At 37.8% G+C, this 26268-nt stretch overlaps 7 protein-coding genes across 7 annotated transcripts; 4 read left to right on the top strand and 3 right to left on the bottom strand.

Annotated features, from left to right (window-relative positions):
• Positions 1-997: 997 nt before the first annotated feature.
• MELLADRAFT_70993 (uncharacterized protein) lies at positions 998-2230 on the bottom strand (the record flags this gene model as incomplete). Its single annotated transcript, XM_007405942.1, has 3 exons — positions 998-1905; positions 1994-2098; positions 2184-2230. The coding sequence occupies 3 exons, from the start codon at positions 2224-2226 to the stop codon at positions 1553-1555; spliced, it is 501 nt and encodes a 166-aa protein (XP_007406004.1).
• Positions 2231-5940: 3710 nt separating this feature from the next.
• MELLADRAFT_42168 (uncharacterized protein) lies at positions 5941-9328 on the top strand (the record flags this gene model as incomplete). Its single annotated transcript, XM_007406125.1, has 7 exons — positions 5941-6103; positions 6232-6338; positions 6447-6752; positions 6832-6979; positions 7057-8833; positions 8919-8981; positions 9062-9328. The coding sequence occupies 7 exons, from the start codon at positions 6033-6035 to the stop codon at positions 9119-9121; spliced, it is 2532 nt and encodes an 843-aa protein (XP_007406187.1).
• Positions 9329-10024: 696 nt separating this feature from the next.
• MELLADRAFT_93550 (uncharacterized protein) lies at positions 10025-10554 on the bottom strand (the record flags this gene model as incomplete). The annotated part of the gene is made up of 5 exons (XM_007405941.1): positions 10025-10037; positions 10127-10155; positions 10230-10303; positions 10391-10424; positions 10495-10554. 5 exons carry the CDS (start codon positions 10552-10554, stop codon positions 10025-10027), a joined length of 210 nt encoding a protein of 69 aa, XP_007406003.1.
• A 2389-nt stretch (positions 10555-12943) lies between these two features.
• On the top strand, positions 12944-14000 carry MELLADRAFT_70992 (uncharacterized protein; the record flags this gene model as incomplete). The annotated part of the gene is made up of 1 exon (XM_007406126.1): positions 12944-14000. The coding sequence occupies one exon, from the start codon at positions 13016-13018 to the stop codon at positions 13427-13429; it is 414 nt and encodes a 137-aa protein (XP_007406188.1).
• A 963-nt stretch (positions 14001-14963) lies between these two features.
• On the top strand, positions 14964-16421 carry MELLADRAFT_60297 (uncharacterized protein; the record flags this gene model as incomplete). The annotated part of the gene is made up of 1 exon (XM_007406127.1): positions 14964-16421. One exon carries the CDS (start codon positions 14964-14966, stop codon positions 16419-16421), a length of 1458 nt encoding a protein of 485 aa, XP_007406189.1.
• Positions 16422-19227: 2806 nt separating this feature from the next.
• Positions 19228-21999, top strand: MELLADRAFT_60296 (uncharacterized protein; the record flags this gene model as incomplete). The annotated part of the gene is made up of 1 exon (XM_007406128.1): positions 19228-21999. The coding sequence occupies one exon, from the start codon at positions 19228-19230 to the stop codon at positions 21997-21999; it is 2772 nt and encodes a 923-aa protein (XP_007406190.1).
• A 2891-nt stretch (positions 22000-24890) lies between these two features.
• Positions 24891-25376, bottom strand: MELLADRAFT_55074 (uncharacterized protein; the record flags this gene model as incomplete). Its single annotated transcript, XM_007405940.1, is given in 3 exon segments — positions 24891-25103; positions 25122-25160; positions 25254-25376. The coding sequence occupies 3 exon segments, from the start codon at positions 25365-25367 to the stop codon at positions 25068-25070; spliced, it is 189 nt and encodes a 62-aa protein (XP_007406002.1).
• Positions 25377-26268: the final 892 nt, after the last annotated feature.

The raw sequence follows: 26268 nt of genomic DNA, 5'->3' as shown, positions 1-26268 counted from the left end.
GAACCCGTTCCCAGCTCGGAACAGTGTTCTGGTCATGGACAACGCGCCGATCCACCATGGCGGCAGAGTGGAAGAACTCTGTGCCGCACAAGGTGTGAGGCTTGTTTATCTACCTGCCTACTCCCCCGATTTCAACCCTATCGAAAAGGGCTTCTCCGTCCTAAAGTCAAGACTTAGACGCTCTCAGGTCTTGCAGCGGGCTTTAGCTGCTGAAGACGAGAGAGAGGCACTCTTCATTGCCTGTATGGAATTATTCACGGAAGATATATGTGAAGGTTTTTTCAGAGGGAGCGGTTATGTGTAACCTCACCATATTTTTTTTTCATACTCTGATTTTGATTCTTATGATCTTAAACATGGTATCAGGTTGATGGTGAAAGAAGGAAATGGTAGCTTTTATAATAATACACGTTTATGAATTCAATGAAAAGTAGTAAATACTTTTCATGAAAGGATCATAGTATCTACAGATATCCAAAATATACAAGTATGTTTCTAAATTTTTTTGAGACTCGTTTAGTTTAGCTTTGACTCTTTATATCTAAAGATTTGAAACATTAAAGAAATGTCTGGTTTGTTCCACCATGTTGATCTAATGAGTCAATTTGTTAAAGTCCTTTGTTGTGCGCTTGAACTTATTGTGTTGTTTTGATGTCCCTTTCATATTTTGATGTGACTTATTGGTGTGATCAATGCAAATATTCAAAATTATGCAAGTTTGATTCTGCTCGGTCTGATCACGATAAGATATCATGATATAGAGGAAGACCTTTTTTTTTCTTACTTGAATGAAAAAATCTCGCAAATATAGAGTAAGAAATTCGTGCAAAGACCTCATCTTTATTCTAAAAGATGAGGTCTTTATTCTCCACACTGACCTTATTTTATCGTGAGATGATATCAGTGTAAGGTAAGACCTTTTTAATCTCTTAGTCTAAGGCTAAGAAACCATTTGTGAGATGGTTTCTAAATTAAACTCCAGAGGCTCATGAGGGTTGGCGAGTAAAAAGATTTCTTTTGATTGCTTGGCAAGTTCCTACAATAAGGGTGCATGCAGCACAAAAGTGAATCAAAACCCCACCATAGGGAGGAGCACACAATAGACGCACACAATAGACGCACACAAAAGACTCAAACACACAGAAAAGACTCAAATGCACACAAGACTCAAACGCACACAATATACTGAAACGCACACAAAAGACTCAAACGCACACAAAAGACACAAATGCACACAAGACTCAAACGCACACAATATACTGAAACGCACACAAAAGACTCAAACGCACACAAAAGACACAAACACTTTGTTTTTTGGCAAGATCCTACAAATAGGAAGCAGGACGAAAAACATCAAACACATAAAGAAGAAATCAAACCGCCTAATTGGGTTGCAAGCTCATAAAATACAAAGCACAACCAAAGAGGAATCCCTTATTTCAATCTCTGCGAGATCGATATAAGGCAGCCGCGAAAAGACAAGAAATTGATTTTAAAGACGCAAGTTAAGAACCTTTGATTATAAATTGATTAATAATCCTGTATAGACCTTTCAGAATTCGGGGGATGGAGGGGGAGGGCTAGACTCATTCGATTCCACAGAATCCACATCTTGAAGCTTGTCGTTTTCTTGTTTGAGATCATTGACGCGATCCATGGCTTCGCTGACAAGATGGGAAGCCAGAGCAGGGTGCATGCCGCGCGTGGTAAGTGAGGATTCAGTGAACTGGTGGCTAGGGATCAAATCGGTCCATGATTTGACGTTGGCTCGGTCGAGAATCATTCTGGTGGTCTCGTCGTTCAGTGGCACATTGCAATGGACTAAAAAACGCTCTAAGGCGTCAGCGTGGGCTCGATCCTTGTCCTCAAAGTCGCCAGGAGTGTTTGATCGAAAGATCTCATAATCTACGGGTGATAGGATGGTAGAGGTCAAATGATTTGAAACTTGGTCAGCTGAGGGTTTTTTTGACGGAAATAAAGAAGTGGTACATACCATGTTCCTTCTTTATGGTCTTCTCAGTCTCTTGAGAACAGTCGATGTGGCTAGGTGTAGGGGGATCCGACGATATCACAATCGTGACGCCCTTGGAGGGGGAGCCTATGGATTGGAGGAGACATTATTAATCAGTCATTTCCACGAAAAACGTAAGAGACAATCAATACATAAGAGAAATAAAACTTACTAGGTTCAATCTTGATTTTTTTCATGTCATCTTGAGAGGCCATTGATAAACCCGCAAGATTGGCAGACCTTTTTGAATTGGTAGGTTTTTGAAATAAAAGTTGCGCTGGAGGCTCAAAACATGATCGGTGAGATCCGCCCGATCTGTGAAAGGTAGGAGATAAGTCAAGACGCATTTGAGCGCCGCGCATCTTGACTCGATCGTCCACTTTCGTGGCCTTATGGAAGACACGGGCCTTCTTCATGATGGCCAGAAATTCGTAGGTTCGGGGAGGGATCTCGCGCGTCGCCATTCCGGATTGCTGGATTGGGTTGGATAGGATAGTGAGTTGATGGCCAATATGGAACTTAACCAAACTAAATACTTACAACACCTTTCGCCCAGACCCACGCCCCGCTGTAAGTCAATCGGTACAAGAAATTCGGATCCCAAGGGCAGACAAGGATAGCGCCATCTCCGGCGTTAGCTTTTTGAGTATGGTCATGGAAGAGTTGGGCCGCCAACTCGTGGAGCCGAATTTGTTTACGGGCATCCTGGGACAGAAGACACGTCAGAGGACATGTCGAAAGGGAAAGGACCCAAAGCGGGAATGACAGTCACACACCTCGAGCTCTTGAGTAAGAACACCCACCTGCGCTTCTGCAGCAGTGGGGCCGCTGGCTGAAGCGATTAGTTCTCTCGCCGCAGAGGTCTAAGAATCATTGAAACAGAGAGAAGTAAAACAGAAACATGAGAAAAAAGAAAGCATAGATTAAGAAATAAAACATGAGTTACACACCTGAGCGTCCTTTTTGGCTTTTTCCTTGGGATCTTCAGTGAAAATCATGACAGAACCCTTGTGCTTGGTTGCTCTTGCAAGCAATTCAACAAATCCCTGCCAGGCTGAATAATCGACCAGCGTGATTTTTTCACGTCCAACCTGACCAACCCAAATCAAGTGTGGAGCAAGATCGCTCGAGAGTACCATATGGCGCATGCCAGGTTGATATTCATCACAAATATCTGCACACATACCTTTGAAATCTTTGAGAGATTTCCCAAACAGGCACTTCACCAGCTCGAGCACATTGCCTTGATTAAACATTTTTGATTCGATCACGTTGAAGCGCGCCGCAGAGGCTGCAGAGCGGCGAGATCGGCTAGCTACCTTCATTGCAGCGGCCTGGACTTCGACTTCCTTTTCAGCATGTATTTTAAACTTAACCTGAACGAACATTTCGTTTCGTTTATCGAACTGGATACGAGGGGCGGTCCCAATGCGGTAAAGTGGGTTTTGTTGAGCGCAGGTGGCTGGAGCGTCTTCACCACCAGTATGATTAGAAGGGATTTCAAAAACTGACACAAAAACGATTTCACTTTAGTAAATTGAAGACATGTCAGTCAGAGAGACTGACTTACGTGAATTCATGTGGCCTTCTGCTACAACAGGCACTACTGAGGCATCTGGGATTTGTGATTGCTGGTTAGACATCGTAGATTGTTGATATGATATGTTGCCGAGCTGATCATAAACAAAGCAGTGATTAGAAAAAAGAGAAAAAAGAAGATGATAGTCGCGATTAGAAGATGAAAAAGGGAGGTAAAGTAACGCACTGATAACAAGACAGGGTTGGTGTAAAGGTGGTGGGGTTGGTGTAAAGGTGGTGTAAGAGTGGAAAAGGAATGCTAAAGCTAACTTTGATGACACAGATTCAAAACCTGAGAAATCAGAAAGGACCCTTTGGTCAGAAAAAGACTGAAGCAAAGCAAAAAAATGACAAACTGAAACAAAGGAAAAAAAAGATAAAATTTAGTTCTTACTGGATGAGTTCGATGGGGAAGAACAAAGAAATCGGCCAAATGCACGAGTATTTAAACCTGTGGGCTTGATCAATGATCCCCGTTTTCTCAAATGATATCATAAGATATCATATGAGAAAACGGGGATCTTTGTTTATCGTTGGTCAATAATCGTCATGGGGAGCCAAAGAAAAATTAAAACAAGGTTAGAATCTAGAAAGTTCTTCATCAGATAACGAAATGAAGGCTTGCCTTGATTGATTCTCGTTCAAATCATCCTTGTTTTGCTGTTTGTTACAAACCAAAAACACATTCGTCATTGTTTCCATTCATACCAAATGGAAACAACCCTCATTTAAAGTTGTCTTCGAAATCTTGGAAATGAAACTTTGTTCAAAAATTGAGTTGATGAAGAAGGTCAGTATCTCCTTTTAATACTCAAAGACAAAAACACACATTCAAACTCCTGATTGAAAACTTCGAATTGAAACAACCATGTACCCTCTTTGAATGATCAAGAAATTAGATTCGAATCAGGTTCCGTTTCCATGCCGATGTGGATATAAGCGATTGATGAGTGTGAGTGTTCAGTTTGGCAAAGAAGAACATGCCTATGTGAGTAGAAGTTCCATTGATCAGTGTGATTAAAATGCTTGGCAAAGAATCATGAACTTACGTATACGTAATTTCTTCGAATGGCGTGAAGGAATCGAAATGGCCTTGATGTCAAATTGAGGTGTCGAATTGGCGACCGGAGGCTGGTGGAGGTTGGTATGTTGAAAATGAAGTGGAACTGGAAGGAGAAGCCGGGCCAACAGCTTTCGAAGCTTCATTGGATCCTTGGAACCTTTCAATGACAGAAGATGACAGTTACGAAGACCTCGAAGACTTGAGTTTGAAGGAACCAAAACAAAGTTTAGTCCTGTGAGATCAAAAAAAAAATGACTTTTGGACCGCAGATTAAACCCTAGTTAAATCTGTGAAACACACAAGTCCTCGAAACTTACCGATGATTCTCACAACGGCTGTAACTGCGCCTTTGTTTCTTGATGTCTAGCTCAAAGATGAAGGAAATGAAGGAAACAATCCATTTTGTAAGAAATTATTCTTGATGAAGAGAAAATGTGGACCTGGTGTTTGCGTTTCATATCATGATACTAGATAGAGATAGAACAAATCCTTACAATCCTTTTGAATTGAACATCTTTTAATCCAGATTATTCATAGGTTAAGTTGCAGAACTCAATGATTGTGAAAAGGGTTCAGCTACGCTACGCTTCAAGAATTATAACGCTGAATTTGATGTACGGTATAGCCTTATTTAACCTCAAGGCGGGTTGGCCCGCCCAATGCTTTAGTTCTACCACAGTGGCAGCCAAAGAGAGCCAAAGCATCAGAAATGTTGTGATGAATTGAAATGGAGAATTGCCAGTTGTCGTTTTCCGGGATTATAGATATGGAATTCAGTTATAGAAACTGATAAGGTCAACAATCTCCAAAACTCTTTAAAATTGTTGGCATCCTTGAAAAAGTTAATACATAGTGCAAAGGGAGGATGTGAATTTTTGGCTGAGCATGAGCTACAACAAGGACATGCTGATGTCCTAGGGACGTCAGGATTTTTTGCAGGGGAAGGGATATCCTGACGAAACTGATCCAAGGAGCCCGGGTCAGAATCAAAATTCAGGACATCCCACGGGCTTCCAAGGGTGTTCTTATTTAAATGTAGGCCCAGCCTGACATCCTGAGTGTGTGCTGCGGACGTCCGCACGCACTGACATCCAGGGGACAGCCCAAACGGTGGTGCCGACTGAAGCATATGATCTCGGACAATCCCGACGTCCTTCCGCTCAAAAGCGTCTTCGTGGTGTACAGACTGTCTGATTACATGGCCCGACCCTGTTCAGCCTTCTTCTCGGGTTTGTACCCGTGTTGTATCACTGTCTCATGACTGAGCCTGATCTCAAATCGAATCCAACTCAACTTATTAAATAACCATTCTATCAAATCAAAATCAAACACCTCAAAACCAATCGATAATTTTAATCCCAATCCGAGCATCAAAAAAACATGAGAATCATCATCAAAGGTGGTGTTTGGCGTAACACAGAAGATGAAATCTTAAAAGCAGCTATCTCAAAGTGATCATCCTTTTTGTTTTCTTTATCTTTTCGTTTCATTCATAACTGATTAACTTCATTTCCCCCCCCTCCTTTCCTCCTCATGATCCTTGGATCGTGATTTTTTTCTTAATTTTTTCATGAATTAGATATGGAAAAAATCAATGGGCTAGAATCTCTTCTTTATTAGTTAGAAAAACTCCAAAACAATGTAAAGCTCGTTGGTATGAATGGCTAGATCCATCAATTAAGAAAAGTAAGTGATCGATTGATTTCAAAAACTTGAATGATTCCCAAAAATTTTTATGCAAAACAAACAAATAATCAAAATTAATCACTCCTTTTCTAAATTTTTGATTGATAGCTGAATGGTCTAAAGAAGAAGATGAAAAACTATTACATTTAGCTAAATTAATGCCAACTCAATGGCGTACGATTGCACCAATTGTAGGTAGAACGGCCAATCAATGTTTAGAAAGGTATCAAAGATTATTAGATGAAGCTGAACAACGTGATACAGTTGAAGGTGGTGATGAACTTGGTTTGACGGGTACAGGAGCTGAAGCTGGTCCGAGTGCTGATGATGTTAGAAGACTTAGACCTGGTGAAGTAGATCCTGATCCGGAAGCTAAACCTGCTAGACCTGATCCGATCGATATGGATGAAGATGGTAAGTTTCAAAACGTCTTGTTTGATCGATCGATTCAGGAATTCACAAACATTTGTCTTTTTATTGGATTGATCAATAGAGAAGGAAATGTTATCAGAGGCTCGAGCTAGATTGGCTAATACTCAAGGAAAGAAAGCTAAGCGTAAGGCACGAGAACGTCAATTAGAAGAAGCGCGACGATTGGCTATGTTACAGAAGAAGAGGGAATTAAAAGCAGCCGGAATTATGTGAGTCGACGCTGGTATGTGTCTTGATCGAGATGATCGATGTACTCATGTCTGTAACTCTTTTTGTGTGTTTGAAGGATGCGAATGCGACCCAAGAAAGATGGAATGGACTATAATGCAGATATTCCATTTGAAAAACAACCAGCACCAGGTTTTTACGATACCACACAAGAAAAAAACAAATTTGTAGCAGCACCAGTCGGTAAGAACTTGAGACAATTAGATTCACATAAAAGAACAAGAGCAGAAGATGAAGAAGAAAGAAGAAAACGATCACGTAAGGCGAAAGAAACAGCAGCCGATCAAGATGCTTCATCACATTTCATTCCAGCTAAAGATAATTTGATTCAACGTCAGAAAGAAGAAGCTAATATTTTAAAAAGAAGGAAATTAATGTTACCTGAACCTCAAGTAGGAGAACTAGAATTAGAAGATATTGTAAAGATTGGTCAAGCAGGAGAGACAGCTAAGAATCTAGTAGAAGAAGGTGGTGAAGGAGCTAGTCAAGGTTTATTAGGAGAATATTCTACACTTCAGCATGCTCAAACAGCTCGTACACCACGTACACCAGCTCAAGCTGATAATATTATGGCAGAAGCAAGAAACTTAAGAAACATGACCATGGCTCAAACTCCATTATTAGGAGAAGCAAATACGCCTTTACACGAATTATCAAGTAGAGGGACTGGATTTGATGGTGCTACACCTGCTCGAACGGTTTCTGCTACTCCGAATCCATTAGCGACTCCTTTACACTCAGATAGTCGTGATCCTAGTGCGACGCCTGGTGGGGATGGGATCGGACCGGGTGGTACACCCATGCGAACACCTTTACGTCGAAATAATCTTAACATCAATGCTGGAGATGATGGATCGATGATGGGAGATACACCACGTGATTCAAGAAACCGACCTATCGATCTTAAACAACAACTCAAGCGAGGTTTCATGGCATTACCTAAACCGAAGAATGATTACGAACTTGTGTTACCTGAAGAAGAACTTGAAAGGATAGCCGAGATTGCAGATGAAGCTGGATCGATGATCGAAGATGCGGCAGATCGAGCAGCTAAGATGAAAGCCATCAGACAAGAAGAAGAACAGAAAGCATTAGTGAGACGTACACAAGTTATTCAACGTGGTTTACCTAGACCGATTGAATTTGAGTCAAGTCAATTAACCAAAAATTTTAAGACTGGAAACAAACTTGAAGATCATCTTGATAGACAAATCACACAAGAGATGGTGAAATTGATTTTACATGATGCTATAGTATATCCAGTACCGGGAGGCAAGATTGCTGGTGGAGGTAGATCAACTTTAGATCCTATTGAAGATGAACATCTTGCTACAGCTAAGGCATTAGTACACCAAGAACTTGCAGATGTATGTGGATTTCCAGGAGCAACAGAAGATCAAATCAAAAGAGTAGCAGTCTTAGGAGATGAAGAAGAGTTTCGAAAAAGGTGGATAGAACAATCAGAAGGATATTCGTTTGATGAAAACCGATTGAAATGGGTTAAAGAATCAGACTTGTCAGATGAAGAAAAGATGAAAGGAATGAAATCATTGATAGATGAATCGAGACATCAATTGATTAAAGAAGCTAATCAAGCTAATAAATTAGAAAAGAAATTAGGTAAATTGATTGGAGGTTATGAAGCTCGATTCAAATCTCTCAATCAAAGCTTTCAAGAAACTTTTAATCGATTAGATCGATCTCAAATCGAATTATTAAGTTTTGAAAGATTAGAACTTAATGAGGTTGGAGCTTCTCAACGTAGATTAGAAAGTTTAAAAGAAGAAGTTGAGAAATTGATGAGATCTGGTAGAGAAGGTCAATCTACTTATAAGGTTTGTAAAACAATATATATATATATCATCTCGAATTGTGTTATATGTGTAAACCAAATTGAGGATTTCTTGTTTTTGTTTATAGGAACTTATGGAAGAACGTGATCGATTGAAAGTTAGCATTGAAGATCTACAAGCTGAATTAACCGTACGTAAATTTCTCGATTTGAATCACTTCTCAGTTCATGAGTTTGAATTGACTTCTTTTTTTATTGAATGATTTAACAGATGCAAGAAGTTGAAGCGGTTAATGAAGTAGCATTAGATACGATGAATACAGAAGAATAAAAGGTTTTTTTTCTTTTGAGAAAAGTGGTGAAAGAAGATCATTGATGTGGATTTGTATTTTGGTTGGGTTTGATTTGATTTGTAAAGTTGAATGGATTGAATGATTTTTACTTAAAAAGTTTTGAAAATATCAGAAAAGAGATGGATGGTTGTATGATTTAATGGTTTCGAAAAATAAATAAAATCAAATTAGGTTTGGTGTTTCTTTCATTGTGAGATTGATGAGTGGAAAGATCGCCGTTTTTTATACGTTGTGATCCGGGTCAGTGAGAGCACAAGTTGGATCAAGGATGTTGGTTCTGATATGATTGAAATTGACTCAAGATACTATTGCTTTGCGAACAATGAATGCACATTTTAAAAGATTAGTTGCTCAGTCTGTCTGTGAAGACTGAATGCTTTCATCTCATTGAAATTTGACACGCTTGACTACAAATTGTGCAAGGCAAACTCTGCAGGCAATATGTTTGAGAAAGGCTTGTTCAAGTTCAATTGATTTCAAAACACTTTTCCAACAAACAAGATGTAAAAAAGAAGATTGGTTTGGTTTTGTTTATCTATGTTGTGAACCTAAATGAAACTTTCAAATTTCATCTCGAAATGCTATAGATTAAATTACGATTCAGTTTTATTTTTTTTTGCATTTCATTGACAAAGATCAAGTAAGAAAAAAAAAGTTGATGAAGAGAACAAGAAAAGAAAAGCACAACGCAAAATCCAAAAGAGAAGTCCCTAGAGACCAAAAGTCTTTGTGTTGATGAAGTTGATGATCAGATTTGATTTGATTTGATGGCGAAGGTGATTGATATTGAGTTTCTTTGGGTTTCATTTAGAGATGAATTATGAGATTTTACATTCTTTCTATTCGATTTTGAAGATGAGTTGAGAACGAGTTTAGATTGATTATGCACTACCACTGATCAAGATTGTTGAGATGCACAAAGTCAGAATAGAAGAATCAGTTAGGGTCGAATCATAAGTTGTAAGATTTGATGAAAGACGTACACTAAGATACCATTGATAGGAATATGAATCTAGAGAATCGAAATCGAAAAGAAAACTCATCAATTCAGGATTTGGTTTAAGTAGATGATGTTTAGAAGATTACCAATTTAACAAAGTATCCAATAAAACCCATGATGGCAAATCCAATAGCTACAGCTTTACAGATTTGAACGTATTCTATGATTGATTGATTAATGATTAAAGGTTCGAATTAGATTCTTGAAAAAGATTTCGTCTGATTAAACGTATGAAAAGTTTGATTACCTTTTTGATCAGGTTTTGTACATCGGTTCATAAACTGTTTAGAATCAAGGTGTCGTCATCTATCAATTCGATTTTCGGTTTTCGGTGTTCAGATATGGACTTACTTGAGTACCTTCTTTTACGAACTTTTGAGGCAGTTCACTGAGTTCTCTTACTTGTTCCATTGTTGAAGGTTGATTGATTTGATTTGATGTTAAAGTGATGTAGAATGGTACTTGGTGTGGTGTGGTGTGGTGTGATGGTTTGGTTGGTTAAAGTGGTAAATTCGATTTTGGGTTCGTCGTGGCAAATAAGTAAAATCAGATATAAGCATAAATCAACTAAACTTTCTATAAGCATTTTATATAAGCATTATACTTGATCGACCTGAAAACTCAAAATGGTCAACAAACCAAATCCAATCCCAACACCAGCTCAGCATTTTGTCAATAACTAATTCAAACCAATTCAATTCACTCAGTAAGTCACTCAATTCTTGATTTCTTTAATCCTCTTATGCATCAATCATCTCATCAAACTTTCCATTGTTTGATTTGCAAAGTGTGATAGAAATTTAAAATCTGATGAAGATTGGTATTCTTCATTTAAACTTTCATTTCTATAATCTACACAATCATCATCATCAATTCAATTCAAAAAGAAAGAGAAGAAGAAAGTAACAAGAATTCAACCTGTTTTTATTTACTCGTCGATTCAGCTTGAAACTTGGTTTGAAAATTGCGATCGACATTCGAATCTTATGAGAATCACAAAAGAATGTTAACATATTCTAGAAGATCTATCCAACGTTTAATTTCTTCTCAATCAAATCATCGATCATTCACATCTATAAACACATCCAAACGATTCCTAGAATGGTTTCAAAAACCTACCATCACTTCAACCCAAGATTATCCAAGACTTGTTCTTCATCAATCATCACATCCTTGGCTTGCACCTGAATTAGATCATTCATCATTAACTAACTTAATCATTCAAAGTTATTCAGAAGATGATCATCAGACAGTTTTAAAGATCTTTCGCGATTTGATTCCAATTTGGGGTTGTAATCCTAATCCGATCGATATCCGTTATTATCTAATGGCTTCTGGTAAGACGGGTAAAGTGATCGAAGCACTTGAATGGCTTAAACAATCTGATAAAGTGACTGAAGAGGCTAGGAATCAATTACTGGCTGGTTGTGTATCTTTTCAGGATGGAATGAAGGTGATCGAAATGAAGAAGACTCCAAAGAATTCAACAGATTATGCACATTTGATTCGATTGGCTTCTGCTGAAGGTCTGGTAGAAGAGCGTATTGGTTTGATTGAAGAAATGAGACGTGAAGGCCTTCAAGAGGGATTACTCTTTCATGGCGCTCAATTAGATAACCCTCAATCTTTGAATCTGATCAAATCTAAACTCGAGGAAGGCGTGGAATTAGAGGAATGGATCAAAGTTTCACTTGTCTCACACTTGGCTAAGTTAGACAATCAAGATATCCTCTTTGAATCACTTTCTTATTTGTTTGATCCTCAGAGGTCTAAAGATTCGATCGGATCTATCAATATACTCGAAAGTCTGATTTCTTCAATTAAGCCTCCCTCCGATTTGAATTCAGTTCAGGATTTGGTCGATCAATTACTCAACATCACTGGGATTGATATTCTTAATCAGTCAAAGTTAGCAAGTTGTTTATTTGATCGAATGCGAATTAGTCTCGAATTTGAAAAAGCCATGAGTTGGTATGAATTCATAACCCATCGAAACAATTTAATCTTACCTAAATATATCATCTCGATTCTCAAGTTTCGATCTTCTATGAATTCTTCAGTTGATCTATTACGTCGATTATGGGATGATTTTTTAACTTGTGAAAAGGTCAAGCCTGAAGAATCTCAAGACCTCGGTACTGCTTTTCTTCGTCTTTCATTAGACCTTTGTGATTGGGATTTAGTTAAGAGAATATTAGATGAATTGATTAAAGAAAAGGTGATCTTGAGATCTGAAATCTTAGAAGAACTCATCGAAAGGTTTATTCAACTTGGACCTAATCGAGCTGAAGTTTATTGGGCGTATGAACAACTGATCAGATTAGGAAATCCAACTAGATCATTCTTTGATCGGTTTATATTGAATTATCTTGATCGTTGTGAATCTAATTCGATGAAGGAAACCGTCAGTTATGAAAAACCACAAGCTTTATCGATCCATGCTCTAAGTCAAATCTTTGAACAAATGCGTTCAGTTGGAGTTCCAGCTGATACAGAAACCTATGTTCGGTTCTTGGAACATTTCACCAAGATTGTTAAATCGAATCCAAGGAATATATCTACAAGACTTCAAGTTGAAAGACTTTATACTTTATTTAAATTAGATGCATATGTAGAACCTGAGATTAGATTATTACATTCTTTTTTAAAAGGATTTTCATTTAATGGAATGTATTCAAATGCATGGATGATTTGGAATCAAATCTCAAATCAAGCAAGGTTTAAGGAAAAGATGACGAATTCGAGTTTAGCAACGATGTTTGATTTAGCAGGATATGAAAGTGAAAGGATTAGCATGGGTAAAGATCATGGATCATTAAATCGAATAGCGATTGAAAGTTGGAATCGATTGAAATTAAAAAAAGATTGGCCGATGTGTGAGATTAATAAGAATTTGATCGAAGCTTGGTTAGAATGTTTGTGTAGATCTAAACATTTTCATTTGGCTATTGGATTAGTGTTTGATGAAATGAAATTAGAAGAGATTGGAATCCTACCCGATCAAAGAACGGTTTCGATCTTATTAAGGTTTTGTAGAAAAGAAAGTGAGATTAGAAAAGCGAAGTTAGAGAATCGGAATGGAAGTTTAGGAAGGAATGATGTAGTAGTAGATGATGAAGATGATGTTTTTGAATTGGTTAGGAATCGGATTAGAGTGGAATTACCATTTGTTTGGGATCAAGTTAGGTTTGAAGGATTAACTTTGAATGAAATTGAAAAAGAAAAAGAAAAAGAAAAAGAAAAAGAAAAAGAGAAGAAAAAAGAAGAAAAAGAAGGGATTGATTGATGAGAAAGACAAAGAGAAATTAATAGTTGCAAAGCAAAATGAAAATAATACCTTTCATGAGATCTTATCAATCTCTTGAGAAAGATTTCAATTGGTTTTTTTTGGTTGGGTTTGGTTTGATTGATACCTTGTAAAATTATTTTATAGATTGAAATTAATTGATAAGTTTTGTTTTATATAGATTTAAATTGCAAGATGAGGTTTTGTTTTTTTACAATTCATTAGGAAAAAAGGAAGGAAGGAAAGACTGATTGATCTTGAAGATCATCATGTAAGGTTTGAATTGAGCAACTTTGAGGAACTCGTGGTGTATATATGTTGGTGATCATACACTGAAAAAATGAACCTTGAAGATGTGCTTTTTTGGGAAATTTGTTTGGTTTGATTGGATTATCATGAAGAGGTTTGACAACCCGATTTGTTTGTAAGCAGGATAGGTTTGTTTTGTTTTGACATGTGAGGTTTGTGTTTGTGCTCAATTATGCAACTTCTGAAGAATTCTTGTGCAAGGATTCTAGAGGAGCTTGAAGTTTGAGTCACTTGTAGGATTTCAATACTCTTCATTTTTGCCTTTCTCCATCAGGATAGAATTTATTAACAAGAGGAGACCTCTGTGTTGAACTTGCAGTGAGCCAATCTCATTGGGTTTCTGGTCCAAGGAATGGAGTTTACTGCAATCAGGCCACCGGAAGGTGGGGCGCGCTGTGATTTGATGGTGTTCAGACAGCACTTGTCCCAGATATGAGGTATTCTTCTGTGCTGAGAATTACCTTGGACCAAAACCTTGGAAAGAAGCTTTCCAAGGCTGGGAATACAAGAATACCTCAGATATTTCAATCCAAGGTAAATATGTTGATGGTCTGTGTGGTTGGGAATACAAGAATACCTCAGATATTTCAATCCAAGGTAAATATGTTGATGGTCTGTGAGGTTGGGAATACAAGAATACCTCAGGTATTTCAATCCAAGGTGAATATGTTGATGGTCTGTGTGTTGATTCAACTCACTTTTCAGGCCAGAGTCTGGTTGTGTTTGTGGTACATAAGTCTTTCACTCAAGGCCTCACAAAGAGTGAGGGACTTGGTCAACTTTGAGAAGTCCTCTGGAATAACACATCCTCTATCAAAACTCATACCAAACGTTGTTCATCAAATGATATGGGACAATGGGGATTTGCAGAGAGATCATGATCTGTGTAGTCAGACTTACCTAAGTCCCTGGTAACAAGCCCTTGTGAGTGAGAAGAGATTTAGGTAAGTTTTATCTGTATTGCCACACATAAGATTTCATTGCATGTGACCACTATATATTTCACTATCTAGCAGGATTGATTCAGAACTTGACACAAAACTTGATTCTCATAGAAAATAAATATTGAGATAGGTGTTCTTCTTGGACCCATTTTACTTGCAGTCTTTCCCATTGAATCTGAACTCTCACCTCATACATAATCCAACCAAACCAAATCTTTTCTGTCTCTTTGACACCACCATATCCAACAACCATCAAAAGAATGCCAACAACCATCAAAATAATGGCATCCAAGTCACACTTGCACTTGCTATTGCTCAAAGTGATTGTTCTGCAGAATTTTTTTACACTCTACTCATGCATGGATATCCCAAGAAATACACTCAGCCTATTTCCAGAGGTTCCAACAAGCAAATCATGGACAGATAAGACTCCAGAGGCCTCATCATCAGTCTTGGAGTCTATCACAGATGTTAATGTAGAAGCAAACAAGCAACCTACCCAATTTTTTACTGTTAGTGAAGATGGAGTGAATGAAGAAAAATCACCCCCGTTGACTGTTTTAGGATTGAACATTGAATCAGAACAAATTTCTCCATATCACCCTGCAACATCAGCTTGTTCAGCAAACAGCAAAATGCAAATGAAGGAAGATCTTGGCCCAAGCTATGTAGAAGTTGTCAACTTTTTAACTCCTTCCAAGAGAGATTTAATAGCATCTTCAATGAAAATGATATTTCAAATCATCAAAATATTTGGGATATTCTCCAATCCTGAGCAAACCAGTCAAGCTAGACATTTTTGGACACTAGAGAAGATCCTACCATTTTTGTACTTTACTCAATTTCAAAACCCATCATCAGAGGTTTGGGACCGTTGCATCATGATCACATCTTTGGTGTTTTATGCTTATCATGAGAAGTATATCTTCACAGGACATGATATAGATTACAATTTGTTTGCAGAATTTCTAAGATGGTACACAGAGAACCTATATTACATTCTACATCCATCATTCCAAGGGTTGGTAACACAAGAACAAAGTGAGGGTGGTAAAATGGAAGATGGATTCAATTTGGATCCATTGGCAGTATGTTTTCTAATAGTTCATGATGATTTTTTCTATCAGAAAAAGTTCAGCCAACTTGTTTGGAAGAAACGTTATCCAATGGCTCAGAAATTGGTTTCCAAATTTTTAGAAGACAAATCAAAATGGATTCACAATGGTATCAACTCTCAGCTCTTCATGAGATCTAATCCATGGGAAGAATGGATTAAAAGATCAGATAAGATCATGCAAGGTTTTGGACAGGATCTTCTAGGCAAAGATATTCAAAAACAAATCATTGGCTTAGCAAATGAACAAATGACCAATCAAGTTGCTACAGAGTTCAATGATCTTTGGAACAAGTGGACTCCAGATTTTAAAGACTATATATCATATCAAATCTCTATCACAAATGGAAATCTTTTTCAATTTGGCCATGAACTCACATATTTCTTAAAGGATCAATGTAAAGATTTGAGAGAAAAGATTGTTGAATCAAACATTTTAAAATTTTCAACATCTGTTAGTTTGTTCCTACAGATCAAAGCCTTACCCAAAAATCATGAACTACATGAGTTGTTCAGTACTAGGTATTCAAAATATAAGTCAATAAGAAAATGTGATGCAGTTTGTCGTATCAGAAGGAAGGCTAGGGATGCAGAAGAGCAGAGGAAAAAACAAATTAGGATCTAGATTTCAATAACTTTGAGAATTTTGCTTTGTCAACCCTGCTATAAGTTACCCTAGTGACATATATCTTGTTGAGAGAAAATGTAATTCTTGATCTGATTGCTTGAGCCTTATGATATACTTTGTTTGAGAGGGCTCATTATAACTTATTCAGTAGAAATTTGACAAAAATTTGACAAACAATATAAACATTCACAATTACACAATCTCAGTATGTTTCTGATCCTTGTTGGTTTTACAATTTGATACTCTCATATATGTGGCTACTATATGTTGCCAACAATTTGCAATTTTATTCTCATGGGCTTTGTCCCAATGCCAAGGGTATACTACAGGCTTCTTGATGTTATACCAAGGATCAGTTTACCCAAAACAATAAATATCTTTGGTGTACTCATAGCATCAACTACTCCGCAAGACAACACAATACCAAACATAGGTCAAGCAAAGTGATACAAAAAATCATCAAGCCCTGAAAATATCTACAGGTACTATCCCATTGGCTGTAAAAGGTTTTAAACCACTCATAGTGACGTGAGCTTTACAGCCAGCAACTTTAAGAGCGTGTTCACTTAAGTGATTTCTGGTGAGAAATCACATTCTGCAAAATTTAAAGTGTTTATTTGGTGGTACATGTTTCATTTTTGCATTCAAAAATTTACAGAATGTGATTTCTGGTCAGAAATTCCTTAAGTGAACACACCCTAACTATCCATAATGATGAGTGTGAGGGGTCAGCAACTATTGGGCTGACTCTCCAAACCTCTAAAAGAGTAAAATCATATTTTTGGTCTCCAAAACCATATTCCTAGATTCATCAAAGCAATGCCTTTTCAATGGTCTGGGTGCCAGTCTCAAACATTCAAATTGAGTGCCCCGACATTGAACCGAAAGGTGAAATTTGATTTTGCAGGGCAGGTCGGAACACGTACTCGGGTTTACCCACTGTATCTACAGGTACTATCCCATTGGCTGTAAAAGGTTTTAAACCACTCATAGTGACGGGAGCTTTACAGCCAGCAACTTTAAGAGCGTGTTCACTTAAGTGATTTCTGGTGAGAAATCACATTCTGCAAAATTTAAAGTGTTTATTTGGTGGTACATGTTTCATTTTTGCATTCAAAAATTTACAGAATGTGATTTCTGGTCAGAAATTCCTTAAGTGAACACACCCTAACTATCCATAATGATGAGTGTGAGGGGTCAGCAACTATTGGGCTGACTCTACACTAAAAAGATGAAGTAAGGATAGTAATAAAAGTCTTCAATTGGTACACCCAGGTGAAAACTACCATAAGTTGACCTCTAAAAAGAGGATTTGCTGCCAGTGGGATGGCTGAGCTGTCCTTCTAAGGATCTGGCTCTGAGATCTGGTTGATCTTACAAGTCTGGAGCCTGCAATACTTTATACTCTGAGGATTCAGAGGTGCTGTGGTGTACTTTAGACTCTTTGTGAGGTGCCCTTCATAAATTTAAATAAACTATAGTATGTGAGTTGAGGCACAATGACTATTCAATAAAATTGCATCTAATATCTATCCCTACCCCCCACACCTGCACTAATCAGACCCCTCAACCATGAGGTTGCTTGGGTGGCCCCAAAGGGAAACCAATCCCATTTTGATTGATCAGCTGGAGTTTAACAATTCTTTGGCTTCCTGATCCAAAGACATCATGTGTACCAATATCAACACAGGTATGTCTATACCTGAATCAACTATCCATTTCTGCATCAATAATAATCAGCTGGGTACTGAGGGATTGATTATTATACCTGGGTGTAGGCTCCATCACTCGCATCATTGTTGAAGTTATCCAGTTTACAACATAGTCTGAAATTTTGTAGCAGAGTGTTAGAAAAGCTTGATGGCTCACAAGGTTTCTGTGATGTGAGAGCAGTCAGAATCACACTGTGAGGGTGTGCCATCTCAAGTTATATCTGGGGAGGGAAAACCCTATCATGTAATATGCCTGATTGGCCAGGTAAAGCCATGCAGATTCCTAAAAACCACCTCAAAAATGCCTCAATGATCCTATCCAGAAAACCTACATTATGCCAAACACTAACAAAAATAATTGATACAAAGGGGTTTTGCCAACCTCTGCTTTTAGAAAGAAATGGACAGGATTATATATTCTCATTGTTTGATCCATACAGTGTTTCTATGCTCAATGATTTTTTGTGATGAATGTTGTATGTAAAGTAAAGGCAACCACTTATATGTACACCCAATAGCAAGGAATGCATACTATGTAAGGCTTTGGTGCCTCTGGATTTTCATTTTATACATCCTGAGGGAATGCCCCAGTGCCCTCATTAAGAGTACAGACTTACAGCTTTGGAAAACTCACAAGCAGAGCTTTGGCACCCCTCATGGAATAGATGACCCAAATGAGGTTTAGCTTATTCTGCTACTGATTTGATGGTTTATGATATGTAGGAGGAACAGCTTCTGTGGCCAAACATGAACAAGTCCTTTATACCTTCAATCCCTTGTGATGGAGAATCAGTGGTGGGGAGAAGGGACTTGATTAAGTTTGGTCTATATCACAATAAACAAGGTTTCATTGCATGTCTCCAATGTCAATTTGATACTATCCCACTTAGCAAGTATAGTTCAGAAAATAACACATGGCTTTTTTCTTACAGGAAAGACACATGTTTCATCATTGAGATAAGATTTCTTCTTGGGCCCATTTTAATTGCAGTATCCCCCATTGAATCTGAACTTTTGCCTGATACATAATTCAACAGAAACAAAGTTTTTCTTGCTCTTTGACACCAGCACATCCAATAACCACCCAACAAATGGCTACCAAGTTACACCTGCACTTGTTATTGCTAAAAGTGATTGTTCTGCATGGGTTTTTTACACTCTACTCATGCATGAATATCCCAAGAAATACACTTAGCCTATTTCCAGAGGTTCCAACAAGCACAGCATGGACAGATAGGGCTCCAGAGCTCTCACCATCAGTCTTGGAGTCTATCACAGATGTTAATGGGGAAACAAAAAAGCAACCTGCCCAATTGTTTAGTGTTAGTGAAGAGGGAGTTAATGAAGAAAAATCACCCCCACTGAATGTTTTAGAATTGAGCATTGAATCAGAAAGGAGTCCTCCATATCACCCTACAACATCAGCTTGTTCAGCAAACAGCAAGATGCAAATGAAGGAAAGTCTTGGCCCAAGCTATATTGAAGTTGTCAATTTTGTAACTCCTTCTGAGAGAGATTCAGTAGTATCCTCAAGGAAACTGATATTTCAAATAATCAAAAGATTTGAGATATTCTCCAATCCTGAGCAAACCAATCAAGCTAGAAATTTTTGGACCCTAGAGAAGATTCTACCCTTTATGTACTTTACTCAATTTCAAAAACCAACATCAGAGGTTTGGAAACGTTGCATCATGATCACATCTTTGGTATTTTATGCTTACTATGAGAAGCATATCTCAACAGGACATGACATAGATTACAATTTGTTGGCAGAATTTCTGAGGTGGTACACAGAGACCCTATATTACATTCTACACCCATCACTCAAAGGTTTGACAACACAACAAAAGGCTCCTAGTCAGGTTGGTAAGAAGGAGCCGGGATATCATATGGATTCCATAGCAGTATTATTTCTAGAAGTTCATGATGACTGTTTCTATCAGAGGATGTTCAGTAGATCAACTTGGCACCAACGTTATCCAATTGCTCAAAAGATAGTTTCCCAATTTTCAGAAGACAAATTGAGATGGATCCATGATGGTACTGAATCTCAACTCTTCAATGGATCTAATCCATGGGAAGAATGGATTGACACATCAGGCAAGATTTTGGCAAGTTTCTCAACATATCCTTGGGGAACAGATGTTAAAAAAAAGGTGATTGGCTTAGGAAATGAACATCAGGTCAATCCAGTTTCTTCAGAATTTAATGACCTTTGGAAAAATTGGAGTCCGTTTTTGACAAATTTCAAATCATATCAATTAGCAATCGCCAGCAAAGACTCTTATCAACTTGCCCATGAAATTACATATTTCTTAAAGGATCAATGTGCAAGTCTCAAATCCCAGGTTGTTCAATCAAAGATTTCAAACTTCTCAACATCTATTAGTTTGTTTTTACAGATAAAAGGCTTGCACATAAGTCATGAATACCAAAAGAAATTCAAGATTGGGTATTCAAGATATAAGTCATCTAGAAAGAGTGATGCAAAGTGTTACAACAAAAGGAAGGCCAGGGAAGCAAGCAAAGCTTTGACAGGGGCTCCAGAGGCCTCACCCACAGTCTTGGAGTCTATCACAGATGTTAATGCGGAAACAAAAAAGCAACCTACCCACTTGTTTAGTGTTAGTGGACAGGCAGTGAATGAAGAAAATGCTCCCCCACTCACTGTTTCAGGATTGAACATTGAATCAGAAAGGAGTCCTCCATATCACTCTACAACATCAGTTTGTTCAGCAAACAGCAAGATACAGATGGAGGAAATTCTTGGCCCAAGCTATATAGAAGTTGTCAATTTTGTAACTCCGTCTGAAAAAGAATCAGTAGCATCCTCAATGAAAATGATATCTCAAATAATCAAAAGATTTGAGATTTTCTCCAATCCTGAGGAAACCAATCAAGCTAGAAATTTTTGGACCCTAGAGAAGATTCTACCCTTTATGTACTTTACTCAATTTCAAAAACCAACATCAGAGGTTTGGAAACGTTGCATCATGATCACATCTTTGGTGTTTTATGCTTACCATGAGAAGTATATCTTGACAGGGCAGGCTATAGATTATGATTTGCTGGCAGAATTCCTAAGGTGGTACACAGAGACCCTGTATTATATTCTACACCCATCATTCAAAGGTTTGGCAACACAACAAAAGGACCCTAGTGGGTTTGGCAAGAAGGAGGAGGGATGTCATATGGATTCTTTAGCAGTAGTATTTCTAGAAGTTCATGATGATTGTTTCTATCACAAGAGGTTCTGCAGCCGGAATTGGCAGGAACGTTATTCAATTGCTCAAAAGATAGTTTCCCAATTTTCAGAAGACCAATTGAAATTGATCCATGGTGGTACCAAATCTCAGCTCTTCAATGGATCTAATCCATGGGAAGAATGGATTGACATATCAGGGAAGATTTTGGCAAGTTTCTCAACATATCCTCTGGGAAAAGATGTTCAAAAAAAGGTGATTGGCTTAGGAAATGAACATCAAATCAATCAGGTTGCTTCAGAGTTTAATGATCTTTGGAAAAATTGGAGTCCATATATGACAAATTTCAAATCATATCAATTAGCAATCACAAGCAAAGACTTCTATCAATTTGCCCACGAACTTACATATTTCTTAAAGGATCAATGTGCAAGTCTCAGATCCCTGGTTGTTCAATCGAATATTTCAAACCTTTCAACATCTATTGGTTTGTTTTTACAGATGAAAGGCTTACACATAAATCATGAATACCATGAGAAATTCATGATTGGTTATTCAAAATATAAGTCATCTAGAAAGATTGGTGCAAAGTGTTACAACAAAAGGAAGGCCAGGGAAGAAACAGAGCTAGAGGTGCGAAAGAAACCAAATAGGATCTAGATTTTATTTGCTGTAAAAACTATGTATTGTCATCCAGGTTATAAGTTACCATAATAACATATTTCCCCCTCAGAGAAAATGTAATCCTTGACCTGATTCCTTGACCCTTACAACATACTTGAAGTGTTCTCCTTAAAAGTTGTTCAGTAGAAATCTGACACTTGTTTATCAAGCAACTTTCAACATATGCCATTGTGCAATTCAGTTCCCTTTTGCTCCTTATTTTCTAGGGCTTCAAGAATATCATCTAAATGGCTACTATTTGTTGCCAACAGTTTGCAATTTTGTCCACATGAGCTCTGCCCAGATGTCAAAGTTGCACTATAGGATTTTCAATTTCCTAATGCAGATCAATCTGACCACCTCAGTTTGTGGGTGTGGCACAAAAGACATGCCTTGGGCGCACCAAGGCACAAAGCAAATTCCAAAAAGGGGGTTGGTGTGCCTTTTGAGATATCACCCCAACCCTCAGGAATCCATCACTGAGACCAAATTCTACTTGTTGAAGACAGTCAGGTAGAGCACCCTAGAGTTTGACTGTGACCTTATGCACTGGGAGAATCTGATATTGAAGATTCTCCTGTAGAAACACACCAATCAATATCTTGTTTGCCAAAGAACTCAGTCTTTCATTTTGAATGTACCAACTAAATACATAAATGTCTTGTTTGTTGGAGAATTTCTTTCTTGGGTAACATTGTCAAAACCATCAAGGGACTTGCTCTGGATGAATCAATCCTGATTAAATGAACAGTAGTGTGTGTGGATTAGTAACAAGGATGAAGTTAGAAGACTGTGTCCAGATTGGGATTAAGTATGTAGTGTTTGTGTTTCATGTCATGTTTGTGAAGAATTTTTGTTTGTGGTGTTTTTCTTATTAACCCTCCACTGTCTCCTTTTGAATCTTTTCACCCATTGAAGAAATTTATTTAAAGGTAACATTAAAAAATCAATTGTTGTTCTTATTTCCTTATTGTGATAACATTAATGAAGTCCGTCATTAACCATTGTTGTATACATTTTTCTTTCTTTTTAGCTTCTCACTCAACATCTCTCTACTCTTAGTTGCTCTACATTGTCTATCAGACTTGTTCCATCTCTAGGTTTGTCTACCTTGAGTTTAGAACTTGTTTGTTTTTGTTGTCAGCCATTGCCTTGTCATCACAAGGCTGATAGTTTTTCTTTCACATTTATAAAGGTTGTGTCTTGTCACATAGAGCTTAGTGTCTCTGCAAAATCTTGAATTCTTATGTATTGATTAACTAACAGATTTTCAAGATGTCAAGCAATCTTTCAAAACAAACCCCATGGCACCTAGGTGCAAGGAAAAGAAAAAACATGCCTTGGCGCGCCCACAACCTGATCCACCAGTAGACATTTTTGATATACTTGTGGAATCAAATCATCCAGAAGGCAGCACAACAAAAGTGCAGACACAGTTTTTGAGAAAATTGATACAAAACATTATTAAGCCCCAAAATAGCTATTGAGACTATTGTATTGGCCTTGAAAGTTTTCTGGAAACTTATACTTCTCTTGCACTATACTACCAGTGGTTCCGGGATCAACTATGTATCATGCTGATCTGAAAATTATGTCACTTTCATGGTTGAACTATCTTTCTCTAGTGAATTGTAAAATCTTTACACTGATTATAAGGGGGTCAAATTTCAATAGCACAATTTGAGTTTTATTTCTGTTATTGCTCTTTGAAATAAGCCATGATGTGTATGCTTGATAGCATCACAACAGGACTATCCCCAAGTCTTTTCATGAATTCTTGGGCAGGCCACAGAACAAAACCCTATATAAAGCTTAATTACAGGAAATCCCCTCCATATATACACTGTTTCAAAAATAAATTTCAAGCCTGATTTGGTAAGTTTGACATTCTTTGTCTACCAAGAACTGATTTGTACCATGAGCTTGTGTTTTGTGATCTCACATATGAAAAAATGCAAAGCCTACCTAATCATGCAAAGTTTGTATAAAATGGGGCAGGGCAGGGTGTCCTGCTATTTCTCAAGCTTTGTAAAAGGTTGGGTTTGAGGCCCTGCCCAAGGCTTTATGCATGACCCAGAGCTACCACTTTTTGACAAGAACAAAGATAGATGGCTCAGGTTCTGCAAGGACTTGGCAAGATGTGCTGGGATGCAAGGTATCTGAGAAGTTTCCTTGTTGAGGTATTTGGATTGTGACATGAGAATTCACAGGCCATTCTTGAGCCAGCATCTAAGTATGCAAGAAGTACAGTACAACCAAAATACAAGTAGTCTTGTAGATGGCTCATAACATGTGCTATATCATGACTCACAAGTGTCTCTCAAATCTGACTAGCTTGTTGTGTGAAGACCATCCTCTGACATAAGTGATCAGCCAAAGTCCCATGATTTACTCTATGAGCCAGTGATATTTTCCATGATTGATGTAAGGTCTTGAACTTGATCCAAATGGGTAGCACTTGACTTCATTGTGGAATTGGTCGGTCAAGGACTTTCTGTACATGAATTTTTGTAACAATTTTCAAAAAATCTATCTCCTCCCACAAAATTCAACATTTGGAGTCTCTGAGAGAAAATCCATGGCTGTCAGATGAAAGTCTATCAAGTTTTATCTGTTCATGATGTCATTCACATACTCTTTCACCTGTTTGGATAAAATGACCTTTTTAGTGGAATTTGACCGTGTAGTGAAATTTCAATCTTCGGGGCAAAACCCCCTGTAAATTGCCTTATTTTCAGCACCTCTCACTATAGGCAGCAAGAAAGAATAGTCATGATTTATTGAAGATATCAATTGTTTGTATCAATGTCTTCGGAGAAACACTACAAGCTCTTCCAGTTTGATACAGCTCAACAAGAGAGTCAAGTTTGTTCTTTGGGGGGCTTTCAATAAGGATGGGTTACTAAACTAATGAGGATTCTTTTCTTATCTTTACTCTATTCAGACTTTGTACATTGAATTTTCTATTTAACAAATTTAAAAAAAAAAGAGAATTTCACAAAACAAAAGACAATCATTCCATCCTGATGAACTTGATTGAAAATGAAATCCATTTGACGAGCTTTTCAAGATCCACCACCTAGTCCTTTCTTCATTCCACCACCGGGCGGTCCTTGCAACATTTGACGTTCCATTCGGACTGGCTTGGCCTCTCGAAGCTTAAAATGATTTGTGACAAAATGATAGAATAATTCGTAAGAAAGAAAATATCACTGAATGTTAGTTCTGGAAGACACCAAAACAAAACTTACAGGAGTAAAAGATGGAGCGTTTCTTGAAGGTGATCCTTCCTCAATGGATTGCCTTACTCCCTCCGTTTCCAAATTGTTGGAACACGGGACTCCATTATACCCTGCAAATAACATGGTGATGATTAAAGCAAGTGTAATGAAACGAGGTGTGATATAAGACATCATTTTGGGCGGGTAAAAGTGCTTTTGGATCTGAAATCGAGGATGAAAAAAGTTACAGAAGAATTGTTGATTTATGGGAGATAATTTTATACAATATAGTGATCTCGAATCAAAAATTGATATGTATATATATACAACTATGATATAAATTGAAGTTGGAATGAGTTTGGATAAGATAGGATGAAGAGAAGCTTTTGTGGTCGAATGAAAGAGGTTTTATAGGATAAATCCTGCTACTAATCATGTCCTTGAAACCTCGAAGGAAAGGCCAAATGAGCGCAGGCGCGGCCGTGGCTTTCTGTGCACTCGTAACGCTCGTCATACGTAGTCTTCCTTCTAGCTTAACAACAAGCCCACTGTGCCAGGTGATTTTTCTCGGACTCGTCCGCCCCTGGCACAGGGGGCTTGCACATTAAACGACAATCGTTGCGTGACTAATAGCCACCTTTTGGTGGGTGTTTTTTCACTTCGCTTTTACACCACGACCCACAAATGCATTTTCTTCAAAAAAACAGTCAGATGAGCTCTGTCGAGTTATGAAGGAAATGGCCTCTTCAGAATCTCGACAGATCTCATGATCGTGTTGATTCATTGAGGCTGCTTATTTTGAGATTTGAAATTTCAACCGCTAAGATTGTTATGTGTACCCTTAAAAAGGCTCGAGAGATGGTCAATTGACTCCCTTAAACAAACTTATTACTCGTTTTCCAGCTCAATTCTTGTGAGCTGGCACTTTTGATTCTCTTTTTTTTCTAATAGAAGTTATGTACAAGATGCTGAACTCATACCAGCCAGTTTCAGAAACAACATCAAAGTAATGTTGAATGAGATAGGATGGGTTGCATCCAAAAGT

The sequence above is a fragment of the Melampsora larici-populina genome (genome assembly GCF_000204055.1).
Source record: "Melampsora larici-populina 98AG31 unplaced genomic scaffold MELLAscaffold_5, whole genome shotgun sequence".
Lineage (NCBI taxonomy): Eukaryota > Fungi > Basidiomycota > Pucciniomycetes > Pucciniales > Melampsoraceae > Melampsora > Melampsora laricis-populina.
Note: the sequence above shows the minus strand (reverse complement) of the source record. Positions and strands in the feature narration are given on the sequence as shown.